The 18,125-nt window shown below is 32.4% G+C and overlaps 2 protein-coding genes across 5 annotated transcripts in view; one reads left to right on the forward strand and one right to left on the reverse strand.

The window, feature by feature from the left end:
* Positions 1 to 18,125, forward strand: part of G2e3 (G2/M-phase specific E3 ubiquitin protein ligase) — a 57,499-nt gene that overhangs the window by 37,208 nt on the left and 2,166 nt on the right. For 2 of the 4 annotated variants that reach the window (XM_021243813.2, XM_021243817.2), the window contains exons 12-15: positions 4,101 to 4,405; positions 6,153 to 6,343; positions 9,087 to 9,259; positions 17,021 to 17,211. In XM_021243813.2, the coding sequence (XP_021099472.1) occupies positions 4,101 to 4,405; positions 6,153 to 6,343; positions 9,087 to 9,259; positions 17,021 to 17,211 (860 nt within the window). The remainder of the gene's footprint in view (positions 1 to 4,100; positions 4,406 to 6,152; positions 6,344 to 9,086; positions 9,260 to 17,020; positions 17,212 to 18,125) is intronic. The other 2 variants (XM_013065306.3, XM_087197069.1) reach the window with 1 other exon arrangement.
* LOC147822342 (uncharacterized) overlaps positions 1 to 18,125 on the reverse strand; it is a 60,111-nt gene that overhangs the window by 37,129 nt on the left and 4,857 nt on the right. The gene's annotated exons all lie outside the window — the stretch shown is intronic.

Raw genomic sequence — 18,125 nt, forward strand, 5'->3', positions numbered from 1 at the left:
CAAATGGAAAGAAGAGGAAGCAAACAAGTTTGTTTAAAATTCATACTACTTAGTTCCATGCTAGTACTTGAAATATCTTTTTCCAGAGTTAGTTAACTAAAAGGCATAAAGATAGATGAGTGCTTTAGGCTAATGTGGGGACAGGGCTGTGGGTATGCATTTAAAACAAAATTTTTTTTAAATTTAAAGCTGAGGTGGTTAAAATAATATACCAAAAAATTTCAGGTAGAGTGTGAGGCATGGAAAAACTCTGTTAGTACTCAGAAACTTGTTAGTTTGGGCATCAGGGAGGGGCAATAGAAGGCAGTGGTCCAAAGGAAAAGGAATAAAACAAAATATGATACGACTATAAAGATAAGTTAAAAGATTGGCTTTTGTGACAAACACACTGACTTAATTTAAATGTTGGGTTTACTTTACAGCAGAGGACCCTTATATTTTCCCCAGCCTTTCTGCTAAAGACCGAAGACTCGGAACCTGGAAGATATTGGTTTATAGGCTGCTGTTATAACTTTCTAATTATGTGTATGGTCTTTGGCAAGTTACTTAACAACTGTCACACCTTTAGGATGAGGATTATAAAAATGACCACATCTCAATGTAGTTCCAATTAAATGAACTAACATAGGTTAAAAACCAAAACCCAAGTGGCTCAGGGGCTAGGGATTTAGCTCAGTGGTGCCACCACCTGCCTCACAGGTGCAAGTCTTGAGTTCAAGCCCCAGTACGGAAAAAAAAAAACAACAACAAATGGCTCAATAAATATCTGTTGCAGAAATGACTGGATGAACAAAACAATGTATGCTATCTCAGACACACAGTTTTTGTAGGTTTTCTCTGTCCTTCCGCATGAAACTTTGATTCATCATTTAGAAATACTTTTAGAAAAAGAATATAGAGAGTATAGCTGCACAAAAATGCTCCTCCTGCAAGAAGATGGAAAAAATGTTTACAAGTTTAAGTATAGGCAAGGACTTTCTGAACAGAGCCCCGATTGCACGGGAAATAGTACTGAAAATTAAATGGGATCATATTAAATTGAAAAGCTTCTGCACTGCAAAAGAAAAAAACCAGCAGTGAAAAGACAACCTACAGGATGGGAAAATATTTTTGCCAGCTATTCCTCAGAAAGAGGACTTGTATCTACAATATATAAAATCAAAACAATTAACCCCCCCATAAAAGACTCAATTTTTAAAAAATGGGCAAGTGAAATGAATAGACACATCACACAAGTACACAGAGCTAATAAATACATGAAGAAATGCTCAACATTGCTGGCTATTAGAGAAATACAAATTAAAATAACACTGAGATATCATCTTACCCCAGAAAGTATAGCCATCAAGAAATCAAATAGCAAATGCTGAGGAGGCTACAGGGGGAAAAGAAACCCTCCTACATGTTGGGAATGTAAACTTAGTACAACCACTATGAGAATCAATGTGGAGACTCCTCAAAAAACTAAAAGAAATTCATATGACCCAGCTATTAGCCTTCTGGATATCTTCCTGAGAGAGTTAAAGATGACATATTACAGTGGTGCATGCATACCCATGTTTTTAACAGCATAACTCAAAATAGTTAATCCTTGGATGTAGCCTGTATGCCCATCAACATGAATGTATAAAGAAAATGTATGTACATACACGGGAGTGCCACTCTGCCATAAAAGATAAAGTAGTCATTTGTAAGAAAACAGATGCGCCTTGAGACCATAATGTTAAGTGAAATAAATTGGACACACAAGCTTAAATATCACATGGTTTCTCTTATATGAGAAATGCAAATTATAGAGCAGAATAAAAGATAGAAGTAGGGAGATAGCTGTTTTTCTAATGGGAAGAGGATTAAGAGGTGGAGGGAGAGGGTAGAGAGCAGAGGGAATGGGGATGAAAAAGGTATTAAGATGTGTTATGTGCATATACCAACTCCACACGGAATGTAAACATTATATACTGCAAACATGTACTAAAATAAAAAGTTAGAATAGACACAAATAAAAAGGACCCTAGGGAGGTGGAAGCAGATTTAGTCTGAGGTCAGGATGTTACATGGTGTAGCTACCAAGCCAAGTCTCTCCCATGGTTAAGTCCCCTCAAAAGTATAAATGCAACTCAGAAATCATCTCTGATAGCCACAGTCGCAAAGGTCTGATAGAAGGCTTTACTGGTAAGCTTGACAAATCAAGAGATCTTTCTTTGGAAACTAAGTGCACATAGTAACACAAAGTATTTAAAAATGCAAAAAACATTTTATATGAACTTTCTGGCCTTTAACGATGTCATTGTTCAGTAATATAAATTAGCTCTGAGGTACTTTATGATAAAGTTGGGGCTTTAAATTAAAAACCACATGTGATTCAGTAATGAATCAATCTTCGTATTCTGATAATTGACATTTTAAATAGCTACATTATATTTATAAAATAACAAGGATAAAAGATTATAGCACAGAAAATTAGTGGCCATAATGTGATTCTATTAGTGGCACCATGCTTACAGTGACTCAAAGCTGAATATGATCAAGATAATTTAGAAAGATGTATTTAACATGGGCCTAATTATTGTATTCTAACTTCTAATATGAACAGTAATCACCTAAGTCTCCAAGATTTCATTGCTCACTAACTCCATTTTAAAGACACTAACAGAATTTTATATCAGTACTTCCAATATGATAATATCCAGAAGATACAAAAATGCTCTAATAATTCAAAGTAAAACCTGCTAAAGTTAAAAAAGTTTTTCACTTAAAAATTAATTGAAAAAATGCACTTATTGCTAAAGTACCATCTGAAGCAAACACTTTATGACATTAATGGCAGGTTACTTTTTAGCTGCAAAAGTGAAACACCTTTATGTGCTTCACAATACTGCTTAGGGTTCATTTTTCAATACTCTATTAAGTGCCATTAAAGAAGGCCATGTTTCCTAGGTGGAAAAATGTCACTTGTTAATGCAACTGAAAAATCTGTTTATCTGTAATTACTTGTTATAATACTTTTTCTATAAAATTCCTATTTAAATAATTTTAATATTTAGATTTTCAAAAATTTTTCCCAAGGAAGCTTGACACTTGCTTCTACTTTAACATGTAATCATACTCTAGGAGAGTAGCATTGTTGTCCTACCAATCCAGGTGGGAACAGGGAATCAACCTGCTATTTGATTTTTCTTCAAAGTAGGCTAGCAAATAGGACATTTTGTGAAAAAGGGAAAAGCAAAGCCCTGGACCACAATGGGGCACTATGTCTTAGAATGTGAAAAAATTATACTTGCTATAGAAATACTATCCATGGTCATTGAGTATATTAATTCCAATTATAGCTAGGGAAAGTGATGTAGGCAGTGATTTGAGCTAGAACATAAAATCCACCCGGATTGTTAACATGGAGCTTCTGGTTGTGTAGATTTGTAGCTGCTGCTGCTGCTTTGGGTCACATTTTGAGAATCACTGGTCTAGACCAAAAGATATACTTTTAAGAGATTGTGAATTGCTTATAATATTAACTCCATTGTTAATTATAATTTTATAATTAAAAGTACATTGTATCATCTCTCCAAGTCATACATTTCTCACATGCTATATGCAAAGATTAAATTTACTTTTATTTGTTAATGGATATAGCAAATATGAAATAAGACACATTTAAGTCAGTTTTTTAACCATTGGTCATGAAGTAAAAATTTGAGCCTTTGACTTTTTTTTTTGATACCGGGGATTGAACTTGGGTCCTTGCACTTGTGAGGCAAGTGGCGGAACCACTGAGCTAAATCCCTGGCCCCTGAGCCTTTGACGCTTAAACCTTTGGTCCCTGAATTGATCAAATTTGAGATAATCACTTATCAACCTTAATGTAAATGAGCTAATATAAATGACTTTAGTAGAAGATTGGGGTAAGGAATCAAATTTAAAGCCTAAAGTTAACAAATAACTATTTTCAGTTCGAATAGCAGACATTATTCGTTCAGCTTTTGGGTAAAAGCTGGGGAGGTGTTTCCTTTTAAACTTTATTTTCTCTTTTTTGTTGTCTATATAACTGTTGTTTCACATAAAGTACTTTAAAGTAAATCTGTGTTAAAATTCGTGTTTTGTAGGCAAGGCAGCAAGTTTAGAAGAGATATTTCAACAATATTGATAGAGTTAGGATTTCAAATTAAGAAAAAATTTAAAAGATTATGTATCAAGAAAGCTGATATCTGGACCAGTGCCTTAGTTGAATTCAGAAAGCAAAACTTCAGTCCTTCATACATGATTGAAGTAGTATTTATTGAGAATGATAATTTTGGAAGAGAACATCCAGGATCAAAGCAAGAATTTCTGAGTCTTTTAATGCAACATCTTGAGAACTGTCCATTGTTTGAAGGTTCCTTATCAAAGAACTTATCTCTAAATTCTCAAGGTAATTTTATTTATTGCACATGAATATAGCATATATAGAAATAAGGTTAAAATTTAATATTCACCATGGTCTAAATATATAATTTACTTTAATAAACTACTGATAGAATCCTAGGAAAGAGGGATGAAAAGATGTTTTTAAAGGTAAGTTTTGTTGGGGCCATGGTCATAGCTTCATGGTATAACCGTTGTCTAGCATGCGTGAGGAGGTCCTGGGTTCACTCTGCAGCACTGATAAAAATAAAGAGGGGAAGGAAGGAAAGGGGAGCAGAAAGTCTTGGGAGTGAAACATTGTTTAAGAATATCTATACTTTATAGCAAAATCCTTCATAATTAAAATTAACTTCATTTAAACTTTATAGTCATTCAAATTTCACTTGAATACTATGGCCAAATTGGACAGATAATTATTTGGACCTCTCTTGTAGTCATATACTTGAAATTTGGCATTGGCATATTTCTTTACAACATTGGATTTATATTAAAATAGTTTTTTGGTTCAAGTGTAAGATTTTTAAATATAATTTGTTTTAAAGAAGTTTTTTTAATATACACTTATGTAAGAGAGTTTATTTCATAATGTAGGAATTTTCTTTATGTTTCCTAGAGCTTACTCACCTTGCCTGAAGTATTATTACTATGTGTACTACAAAGATTATTAAATTCCTTTAAAAATTATCAGTAATGTTAAATTCCCTTTAAATTCACTTTTAAAATAAGAAGTAATGTTAACTGAAGACAACTTTAGTACAGTGAAAAATGGATTAAGTTACAAAGTCTGAATTCAAATTTATACACATTTACTTCACTAGTTTTACATACTTACATTAATTACCCTGTCAGGACCTCTGCTATTTTTTATCTGTAACATATAACTAATAAGGTCATTGTTGAAGAGATCTTTTTACAAGTTCAACTACTATAAATATTACTGATTAATAAGTTTCTTTGAGCAGTTAATAGAAAAACAAAGGAAATTTTACATTTTCTCTTTTTGACTATCAAAGTTACTAAAATATTTTGAGTGACAGTTTTAATTTAAAGCTATGAAGGTATAGTAAGATAGAATATACTGTTGGGAATAAATTTGTGCCTTTTGAAAGGATAATTTAATGATATACATCAAGAACCTTAAAAATGCTCACATCCTTTGACCCATTAATACAGTTTAAGGACTCTCTCCTAATCAAATCAAATGTGTAAACAAAAATATGTAAATAGATATTGACTGTAACATTATATCACAGATAGTTGAAAATGTCACTCAATCTGGATAACCAGTAATAGGGAGATTTTACTTTGTAGTACATCGCAGTGTTTGTACAATGTTTGTCTTAATGTATTCCTTAAATATAAACAGGTAATTTTGAATAGTATAAGAAAAATTTTACAATATAAGTGGAAAAAAAGCAGAAATTAAGCTATTTTATGTATGTTTATGTACAAACAAATACACTAAAGGATTTACAGTGATTATTATTGTGGGATTTATAGGTGTTTTAGGTTTTTTTCAGATTTTCTATATTTTTCTTTTTTTTCAGCAATTAGTTATTTATATTCAGAAAAAACATTTTTATATAATTTAGGTAAAGTATATATAGAGAGTAATAGCTTCTAATGATTGCTATTTTACATTTATCTAAGTTTAGATTTTTAGATTTGTAATTAAATATGCATTCACTTAAAATGATAATTATCTTACAGTAATAAAAGACATGTATTTGATGTGTTTTCATTTGTATTTACAGCTCTAGAAGAGAATCTTTATTTTGAAGCTGGCAAAATGCTTGCCATTTCTTTGGTTCATGGTGGTCCTTCACCTGGTTTCTTTTCTAAAACCCTGTTTAACTGCCTTGTTTATGGACCAGAAAATGCCCAACCAATTTTAGATGATGTGTCAGACTTTGACGTGGCACAGATTATAATCAGGGTAAGAAATGTACGTATTTATTAAGATGTAGACTACATTGTAGAGTTATGGTAACATAAATGATTTGCAACAGAATAATAGACCGCATGGTGTACTTATCATCAGTTGTCAACATATGGTATTTATGTTTACCAACAGAGTTCAGAACCAGTTAAGAGATAGAAGTAAAAGTCAGATAACTAGAGATCAAAGTGCCAGATTTAATGTTGATAAATCCATTTAGATAATGTTAGATTTGTGTTCAAAGTGAACTAGAGAGTTTAATCTATCCTGTCAGAGACAGTACAAGGCAGGTTCCTTATTGGATGTTAGAGAACAGTTGAAAGTGCACTTTCCTACATGCAGGTGGATCTGAGGAAAGAAAAGATTTGCCTCACCAGTGAGAATATTTACCCTTCCTACTATGCGGAAGTATGAATGACAGAAAGACCAACTCTAATTTCTTTCTTATGAAAACAAGTGTGAGGTCTTAATGCTCCCACATAACAATAGTTGCCATTAGTTGAGCTCTCACAGTGGGTTCTGTACTGCCTATATCAAACATACAGACTCCTTTCTCCTAATATCCTAAGTATCATTGCTTACATGTTACTGATTCCTTCTTAACTTTTCTCATACTTAAGCATGTAGCTATCCATTAATTAATAGTATAGTTTAATGATTAAAAGCATAGGCTTACAAATGAGATTTTAGTTTGAGTGCCAGTTCGTATAAATGCTATAAGCTCTGTGATTTTAAACATGTTAAACTTGTTAAGCCTCAGTTTCTAAAGCACAAAGTAGGCACTATGGAAGTGTAAGTTTCTATATATTGTATTGTAATTTAACAACAGTTCTATTTATTTGGCCTAATACTGCTCATCCTAAAATCATACTTTAAATTGACCCTTTAATACTTGATTTTTCCTTTAATTCTCTTTACTAAAAAATGTTCTTTAACTTTTTCTCTATTTTCCATTTTCTATTCATTTCTAAACTTCTTGTAATAAATCTTCTGTTCCCACTACCACTCTCCTAACTTGGCTTTTCCATAGTTTCTAACCAAGGATCTAAATCTTCATATCTAGAGAATCTTCTTTTCTAATTCTTCATTTTTCTCTGACAGATGTAATCACCACTTTCTTAGAGCTCTTCTCTACTATTTTCTTTTATATTGTACTTCTATTTTTGATTACTGCTATCTTTAATGCTTTTTCTCTTACCCCTGAAATTTAAGCATTTTACAGTATTGTCCTAACCCTCATTCTATACTCTTTGGAGAGCCTCTTCTGTCTTAATAACTTTTCTGAATGATTCATGGACCTGTGTTTTGAGCCCCTTTCTATTTGAACAAAAGCACCCCACTTCAATTTTTTGTGTTTTCTAAGAGACTTCTTGTTTCAGGCTATCCTAAAGGAGTCATTTTTATTCTTCCATAGTTCATTTAACAGTTATATGTCAAGTTGTAAAAGTGGCAATCTTCAACCTTTCCTTTGTATACTTCTAGTGTGCCTACTAAACCAAACTCAAATTATATCTAGGCGTAGACAAACAGGATATTCTAATATTGAGTGATTCTTCCAAAAGTTCTGTTTTGACCATACTGCTTTCTTCCTCAGGAATGCCTATTAAACAACATTCAAACTCTCTATAAAGGCATTTAAAACTTTCAACTCTTTTTCATGGCTTATGTACTCCAATACTTCCTATCCAGTGTTTGTTCATACATTTAGTCAACAAATAGTATACACCCTTTCCTATTTTATCAGAATTTACATTTTAGAAGAAATACAGAGGAGAAACAAATATAATAAACCATGATGTAGCAAACATTTTAAATATAAACACACAGAATCATTTTTAAGAGGAGCTGTGTAATAGGGTACATATAAGGTATAGTTTAGGCTATGCATCTTTAACAAAGAGACCAAGACAGTGGCTGAAAAAGGGAAGATGCTTATGATGCCCTCTAAAATTTGTTGCCTCCATTAGGGTCTCTAGGCGCTGGCCAGCTGCCTTTTCTGTGAGTGGTTTTACTGAAACCACTCATGCCAATTTGCTGCATATCGTTTTCACACTACAGTGGCAGAGTTGAATAGTTGCAACAGACCAAGTGATTCACAAAGCATAAAATGCAAACTATTCCTTTACAGAACTGGCCCATAGTTTAAAGGTAGAGTTGTGATTTATAAAATCATCTAGGAAATTGGGTTCTTTCTGCTTGTTGTCCAATCACTTAGAATATTGTCTATTATTATTGAAAGTGGAGAGCAGGGAAATTTGACACATTGTTTTGGTTCATTTTTCTATTAATGGATTATTGGTTGGCTCCTATTTTTATATTTCTCTTTCTGTGTCTTTAAGAGCTAACCTATATGAAAGTGTCTGGCACATAATGATTTCATTGTTTATACTGTTTCTTAAAATACTCTTGATAAAATTCTTTCCATCTTTTAGGTCTTAGCTGATCTTCCTCTTTCATGAAATCTCAGATCATCTCTCTCGCCTCTTCAGTGGCATGTAACTTTTCTATTTTTTTATATAAGTAATTTTCTGTATTAAAGTGATGTTATACTCTTAGTATCTTGAAGGCGGTGTACAGTATTTGTTGAACTAGATTGTTGGGCATTTATTCTAGAAAAATACTTCCTTGTATACTTTCAATCCACTCTGAGGTACTCAAAAATTGAGTATAAAGTACTGTGTCATTTGAAATGTAAATATCATTCACAAATAATTGGGTAAAGTGGATATATTTTCTCCTTTGTTTTCAGATAAATACTGCAACAAATATAGATGACTTAAACTCAGTAATAAATGAATACTATAACTACCTAGAACTTATTGGATGTCTAAGACTTATAACAACATCAACTGATAAATACATGTTGGTAGAAGACATACTTGTCTACCATGTAATTAAGAGAGTCCAAGTACCCTTTGAAAGGTAAGCCATTTGTTTATATGTTAAAACTCTCTCAAATGATATGTTTAAAGTAGTTAATTACCTTGTAATGTGAGATATAAATAGTAATAAATATAAATGTGTTTCAGGAAAATTTAAATGCTATTTTTAAATAACTTTTTAAAATTAACCTCTCAAGGATGATCACTGCTCTGAACATTCTATACAAAATTGTATTAAATGTATGATGTTTAGGTAGAAAAAGTAATCATTACTTCAATTTATAATGATGTTTCTAAATTATTTTAAAAACTCTTAAACATATGGGCTAACTATTCCACCTCTACTTATTCATTTAATAAGTATTTATTGAGCACCATCATCTGCTGGGTAATAGAGGTTGTAACTATTCTTTGATTAAAAAAGTAGATCTGGCTCTTGCCTTTCTTTAGTTTAGAACATTGACCTTCAAACGTTTAATTCCAGTAACCCTTAAAAGAAGTTTGACAACTTACATATCTCTTCAAACTCATCCTTTTTTTTTTTTTTGGTACTGGGGATCGAACTCAGGACCTTGTGCTTGCGAGGCAGGCAGCGGCACCACTGCACTAAATTCCCGGCCCATCCATATTTTTTAAAGTAATGGAAAATACCAAATATCTATGAAAGTAGCACCTGTATGATCACTACCTAGATCTGTTATCAGCCTGTGTCCAATCTTAATACCACATACAATATCATCTCAGAAGTGATGGATTCATTTCTTTAACAGTTTCAATATCTGGGCTAGGAGTATAGCTTAGCCGTAAGGGATTTGCCTACCAGGCACAAGGTCCTGGGTTTGATCCCCAGCACTGATACTGATTAACCCACAGATTTAAATATAGTTGATGTGTTTAAAACCATTATAATTATTATCCTTACTGTGTTTATATTGCCTTATTGAGTAAATAAACCTCTTTATGTTGTTTTCTCTGAGTTCTCTGAATATGATGCTTTAATTGTCTAGGACTTTTCAGTGGACCAAAATAGAAAATACAGGATTCTTTTGTCACTTTGCTTTGGTTTAGTTTTTTAAGGTAAAATGGATCATGAGTTTATACTGATTTCTAATTCAAATTTACTACTATATGATTTTTACTTAACTTTTTCTTTAGCTCATATTGAGAATCCCAGTTTTAAGAGCACTGGTAAATTAGGTTATGGAGTCATTATTCACTTGATTTATTACACATTCCATATGCAATAGTCTCAGAATAACAGCACTAACATTTACACCAAAAACCTATTATTATTGAAAAAAATTAAAATTATTTTTCTTTTTTCTAGACTTTATATCGTTAGTGTCCTTTTAAACCACTTAGAATAGTTATTCTGTGTGTTGTTATACTGTAAACTGGATATACATTTCCATTTCACTTTTTTGTGTTTTATTTTTAGAGATTTTATTAAAATGTTAGTTTAAAATTATATAAAGTATTTGCATGGCTCAAAAGTCAAATATACAGTAAAAGCATATTAAAGGTGGCTAGCTCTGTGATACAGTGTATTCAAAATAGTACAGCATTAATGCTTAGCACATCCACCTTCCATCCCCTTATGAGGTAATCACTTTGCCTTTTTAAAAAACATGGTTTCTCATTTCATTATTTTTCTTTTCTTTTTTTTTTTTGGGTACCGGAGATCGAACTCGGGTCCTTGAGCTTGCAAGGCAGGTGGTGGAACCACTGAGCTAAATCCCCAGCCCCCCATTATTTTTCTTTTTAATAACAAGATATGTGTGTGTGTCTGTCTGTCTGTCTGTCTGTTTACTTACTCCTTTTCCTTTTGTTAGATAGCCACCGTTTTTTCATTTGACAATATATTCTATAGGTCCCCTTAGTAGTAAATAGACATATTCGTCATTACACACTCTTTTTTTTTGCTTTGGATATATTGTTGTTTTCAACTAGTTGCCTGTTAAAGGACATTTAGAGTGCTCCCTAACTTTCTTCTAAAGTATATTAATAACATACTCTTGAATAATTACAAAGGATATGATTTCCAGTGTATTTTTAATATTATAATTTTTAAATCACAGTTATATAACTCTTAAGTGTATCCAGATTTTCTCTGAGTAGTAACATTTTTTATGAGTATATCATTAATAAAATTTTATTCAAAATACATCTCTTGTTGGTCATGGTGGTACACTCCTGTACTCCTAGCACTTAGAAAGCAGAGGCAGAAGGGTCGCCTAGGGTTTGAGGCCAGCCAGGGCTACATAGTAAATTCAAAGCCAGGCTATAATACACCCTGGCTCTCTCTCTCACACACACACAAACAAAGCATCTCTTAATGAGGCAGATGTACACAATATTTTTTCTCCAAGTACTGTACTTTCTCTATCAACAAATGGGTTTTTCTCATTGCTAAGAGAGTGGATTGTCATTCATTTGTGGGGTTTTTTGTTTTTATAGATGAGTAATCTAGAGGTCAAGAAAGTCTTCCCCATATAAGTGTGTTTAAATTAAAACCTGAAGGTTAAATAGGAGTTAAGGAAGATCAAGATGAAGAGGAAAGAAGAAAGAAGTTGAAGATTAGTCCCTTCTTTTATGTAAAAGATTTTTTAAAATTAGCAAGATATATTTTGAGCTTATAAGAAAATAGACCTGCAGATGTCAGAAATAACAAAAAAACCAAATGCTAAAGTACTCTAGCTGTCATGTAGAAAAATCAAAAGCTTCCACTTGCTCCAAACTTGTTTTGGTGTTTCTCTGTGAAACCCAATTTGAGGCAGAAATATTAAATTAATTGGTCCTGGAAGTCATTGATACCTATAGAGTGCCACACATAAACAAATACATAGCAGTGGCATAGGGAATTTTCTACAGCTCAAGCTGAATGGAAATGCTGAAGATAGAGCAATCCTTACAAAAGGGAAGTTCCCATTTACAAAAAGGTCAAAACTTACAACTTTAGAAGAAAGCGAGAATTGGAAGATAAAGCACACTAAAGATTTAAATAACAGAAAATACTGAATTAAGAAGTACTTTCACAGTTATTGAAAATATTTTTCAAAGGAAAAAATACAAAATATGAAATGAATCAAATAGTATCTCTAGATTAAAAAATTATCATAGACCTCTGGTTCTAGATAAGATGGTATAGACACCCTTATCTCTACTCTTCCTGCTAAGTAGTTTTTTTAAAACTCTGGATTTTATACATAAAATGAATTTAAGAAGATTTTGAAAGATGGAGAGATAAAGACATTAGCTAGGGATGTTGGGACCCAAAAAAATGATACAACAGACTGAAAGGAGAAATCTAGACATTATTATGTGAAGGAAAACTAAGAGAATTTGCCACCTGCAGATACCCTAAAAAAAAAATGATTGTAGGGAGTTTCTGAAATAGAAACCAAATAATTCAAAATTGAATCTTAAATCAGGAAAAACAGTGAAAAGAATATAAATGTGTTTCTTATCTAAATTATGTTTGATGGTTGATGAAAAAATAAAACATTATCTAATGTGTTTCATACTATAGAGGAAATGAATTAAAGTAATTAAAATAGGAGAGAAAGAAGATTGTAATATACAAGGGAAAGTTAGTAGACTTATCATTTTAAGGAACTTGTATTGTTTAAGTACTAGTGGGAAGTATAAATCTTTTAAGGAAAAACTCTAAAATAGCAAGAATAGAATGTGTAACTTCCAAACCAGTTGAGAGGGAATGAAGTGGGGGAGTCAAAACGTATTTAAAAGTCTCACAGTGGGAAGAAAAAAAGAGATAAATACTAGCCAAGAAAAACACATAAAGTAGAAAAGCAGAAAAAGCAAAGTAGAAAAGCATAATTTAAGGTTAAAAAAATATATACATATATATAGTCCAAAACTCTAAATAGATTAATATAAATGACACAGAAAGGCCTAATCTTAAAAAACTCTTAATAGTTTTCAAAAGAATAAATTCTTTAGGAATATTAAACAGTTTTGAATCTCACGTAAGTGTACAGCCTCAAAATATATAAAGCCAAAGTTTAAGGGTAACAAGAAGAAATTGCTAAATATATGGAAAAATTAAGATATTTGAAACAAAGATCTGAAGAGTTAATAGTGTAAGCATACAAATAATGAATTGAGAACCTAGAAGAGCAGAGAATAAAAGCATCAATTCTAAGGAATATTTATAGCAGGAAGCAAGTTAAGTACAACATTAAATCTTATGTAACGTACCCCGCTAATAGATTAAAGGAGAGAAACCATATGATTAACCTACAACCAGAGACCCCCAAAAAGCATTTGCTACATTTAAACATTTATGTATAAATTTAAGCTAACTTTTGAAGAATGGAATGCATAATTTTAATCTCATAAAATGTAAAATTTAAATATCCTAATTGATAAAGAAATCTCACTGAGCAGACATTATACATAGTGGTGAAATGTTATAGGCATTCTACTGAAGGCTATCACAAGTGTAGGCCTGTTCCTTTAATCATATGTATATTGGAGGTCATAGAGCAACAAGACAATGAACAAGTAAACATTATTACCAGTTAGGACTAAAATTAGCATTTGCAGGTTGTGTCTACATAAAACAGTTTAAGAAATTCTTGTATAAAGAGCTCAGCACGGTTACTAGATATAAGAGATAAAAAGGATTCTAACAGGGAAATTTGGAAGTGACAAGAAATAGTAAAAAAAGAAATTGGTTTAAGACCAAACACTGGCTGTGCAAAAAATTAATGCCTAACATGGGGAATTATAAAACAAGGAGAAATAATTTTGAAGTAGCATAAGGATGATAGCTGTTGGAGTTATACGTGTTATTAAGTCTTTCTATTCTTCAGAAAGAGAGTAAATATATTGATTCAGTATAGATTTCAAAATGCCTATTAAAATATTGAGGGAGGAGTAACTTTAAGAATTACTCTATGTATTAAACAGGTGAATTGGAATTTAGAAATCAATATAACTATGGAAATTGGCAAGGAATAAAATATTTTAAAAGGCAGTACAATTGCTCATATTAAAGTAATAGGCTTCCTAATATAGTAGCAGTTACAGTAAGTGAAAATTACTCTGAAAAAAGCAAGTTACAGTAAAATAAATATGCAGTGTGAAGTCATTTATAGAAAATTCCCAAACAAACAGCAAAAAATAGCTATTATTTAGGGATTCATATACAGGGAAACTAAAATGAAATGCAGACTATAGTAGAGATTACAGGATGGTTGTTAAATAACAACTTCTAATACTAATTTTTGTAGAAGGAGAAGGAAAGTAATGAGTAGGTAAGATTTAATCAAGGGAATAGAAGATTGTTCTTTACAAATTCTGAGCAAACATGAAAAAAAGTTACTTTTAAAATTGTGCGTGGTGGCACAGGGCTGTAATCCCAGCACTGGGAGACTGAGCCAGGAGGATCCTTAGGTTGGAACCCCTTTGGTCAATTTAGCAACTTTTTGAGATCCTGTCTCAAGATAAAAATAAATAAAAGGGCTTGCAAAGGCCCTTATTTCAGTACCTAGTATTATAAACAAACAGGTAAATTTTTTAAAGGCAAACTTTAATTTGACTGAAATAGCCTTTAAAAATAAGCAGAAAATGAAAGTTAAGAGGTAGAAAGAAGTGCAAAGCTAGAAAAAAAGTGCAAATGTTATGCTGTGGGGGGCTTTGGAAGCCATTTTATGGAATTTGGACTTTGTTTTATGGATAGGGTACATACTAGTTTACTGTATCACAAACTGACTAGTTTAAAACAACAGAAATTTAGCTGGGCATGGTGGCACACACCTGTAGTCTCAGCACTTGGCAGGCAGGAGGATCACCGAGAGTTTGAGGCTAGCCTGGGCTACATAGTGAGTTCAGGTCCAGCGTGAACTGCATAGCAAGACCCTGTCTCATAAAGCATACATACATACATAACATACGAAATTTGTTCTCACCATTTTGGAGGCCACACACCCCAAATCACTGCGTCCATAACGTTTCACTTTTTCTATGTAGAGAGAGAATTCATTCTGTGCCTTTTCTAGCTTCTGATGGCTCCAAGCATTAATTGGCTTGTGGTTTTGTGATTCCAGCCTGACTATATCACATGCCCTTTTGCTCTATGTGTGACTTCTCTGTATCAAAGACACTTGTCATTGGATTTAGAATTGGCTCTGAATAATCTAGTAGGAGTATATCTCAAAATCCTTACCACTAACAATCTAAAAAGACCCTCTATCAAATAAAAGGTCACATTCACAAGGTCTAGAGAATAGGATAGGGGAGCCACCATTCATCTTATAATGACCGTGTTGAGTTTTATTTTTGGTACTTCCTGTGGCTACGGCATTGAAAATGGACTTGGAGATTTACACACTGAGTACACAGTTCCATTATAAATTACTTATAATAGGGTTGTAGCAGGGGTATATAGAGAAATGAACAGATAAAAGAGATTTCAGGAAAGGAAATGTACAGGATTTGGTAATTAGTAAGAAGAAAGTTTAGTATGGCTTTTAAATTGAGCTGTGCCAATTATATGAATAATGGATCCATTGACTGTTATAAATGGTTCACATTTTGGTAGTAAGGTGATTTGATTACTTGAAAGGCCACAGCTCTCAATACTGTTGCATTGGGGATTGAGTTTCAACATGAATCTTGAGAGGGATAAAAACATTCAAATTATAACAGCATGTTTAGGTGCTCAAGAAAAAGTCAATAGAAAGAGGAGATAAATCAGTGTAACAGATTATCTGAAAATGGTGGGAAATCCGGAAAGTCAGTCTTACAGACAAAAATGTTACTTTTCTCTGCTTAGTAGTAAAAATTTTTATTTAAAAACATTCATTTATTTATAAAAGTATGTTATATGCATATACACATATGCCGAAATAAAACCTATTTGTATTTATTCTGTTTGGGGGTTTTGGGGGGTTTTTTTTTACACATGAGTTCCTTTGGAACCCAGAGTCTGCAATGAGCTACATCCCCATTGCTTTTGAAAATGTTTTACTTTTGAAACAGGGTCTTACTCAAGTCCGTAAGTTGCCCAAGCAGGGCTGCAACTTGCTATTCACAGACCTCTTGCCTCAGCCTCCCAGAGTAAATAATTGATCTTTTAGAGAAATTATTTATAGTTTTTATATATGAAAGAATTCATTTTCTGTCATGTATATTAAAATATTTTCATACTTCGTTATTTTATTTTTAGCAATGCATACATTTCACATTTTTATGTGGTTCAGGGCTATCATTCTTTTTTCTTTGTAATCTCTAAAAAACTTTTTGTGTATGTGTGGCATGGAACCCAGGACCTTTGTACTCAGCTACATCCCCAGCCCTATCTTTAAACTTACAGTTTTTTGGGGTGTTTTGTTTTGTTTTGTTTTGTTTTTGAGACACAGTCTCACTAAGTTGCCCAGGCTGGGCTTGAACTCTGCCTTAGCTTCCCACAGTGCTGGGATTACAGGTGTGCACCATCTTGCCTGGCTTTCTAAAAACTTTCATTTCTATAGTAGCATTGAGGTATAAAATACTTCAAATGTTTGCTGTTTCTCTTAATGACAGTGTTAACTTAATTTGAAAACTATAGACCCAAATGGTAGTCATATATTCATTTTATATTAATGCATTTGCTTATGTATTTTATATATTGTATGTCCATTTTTTCTTTTTGTTTTATGTCTGAACATATATGGTAGTTTTTGTGGGGTTTTTAAATCAACTATTTGAGAAATACCAGGTAAGTTAGATGCAAATGTTAATTCCCTAATCATGTAAGACTAAACACATGTATGAATGTTGGCTCATTTTTCTTAAGTTTTAAGCAGGGTCTGAAAACACTTGGTGTCTTGGAGAAAATTCAGACGTGCCCAGAAGCATTTTGTAAAATCCTCTGTCATAAACCTGAGAATCTTTCTGCAAAAATCCTTAGAGATCTTTTTACAGTACACATATTACCTGATGTGCAAGTGTTGGGGTTTTGGAACAGTTACCTACAGAGTGTTGAGGGTATGTGGATATTTTATTTTTATTTAATTATCTCAGAGTTTTTGTTTCAGCATATTTATTTCTTGCAGAGTTTTGCTGCTTAATGAAATAAAATACATTTGCTAACTCCAAATTTACAAAAGAAATTTATTTCAAAACAAGTTTACATGACTGAATTGGAAGTAATGAAAGAAAGTTAGAGTAAATTTATATTTTGCAATTTTTGTCTATATAATTTGAGCTAAAAGGCATTTTTCATAGAAAATCTGAAATATATAGAGGATAGAACAACCTTAAATATGTAGATGATTGCAACACCACAAAACAGTGGGTTTTTTTTCTTTTGTAGTATTTGGGACTGAACTCAAGGAGGTACATCTAGCGCTTTTTATTGGGGATAGTCTTGCTAAATTGCCAGGCTAGGTTCGAACTTGGAATCCTCCTGCTGTGGCCTCCTGAATAGCTTAAATTACAGTGTGCACCAGTACACCTGGGCAAGAGCATATAGCAGTCTTAAAACTCATCATTTAGTTTATCTTTTTTCAGTTTGAAGTTAAACTGAATTATTCTTTACTTACTCTTTAGGACTATGACAGTGAGATTTGTCATTGAGTATTAGCAATGTAAGATTATTCCATTTAATAGGCTGGAAAAACTTTTAACTTCAGTTAGCTGTTCATCATTTAGTTTTTTTCCCTTCATTTGTTAAACTTATATTAATTAGTAATGATCTAGAAGTGGTTATATATATAGTGAATAGTTGGGCAAAATAATTTTGAGTCCTTCTACATTGAGATTCATTTCATGAGTAGTACTGTTCACCTATTACTATACCTAAGTGATTTAGTTTGCCCGAGATGTCAGTGGGAGTCTGTGCCCTTCAGTATTCCAGTTTAGTTGGGGAAGAGGAAGTGATGATAGCAGTATGTAATATG

The sequence above is a fragment of the Heterocephalus glaber genome, unplaced genomic scaffold, assembly GCF_053883595.1.
Source record: "Heterocephalus glaber isolate CG9 unplaced genomic scaffold, H.glaber_assembly_v1.0 deba00001662, whole genome shotgun sequence".
Lineage (NCBI taxonomy): Eukaryota > Metazoa > Chordata > Mammalia > Rodentia > Bathyergidae > Heterocephalus > Heterocephalus glaber.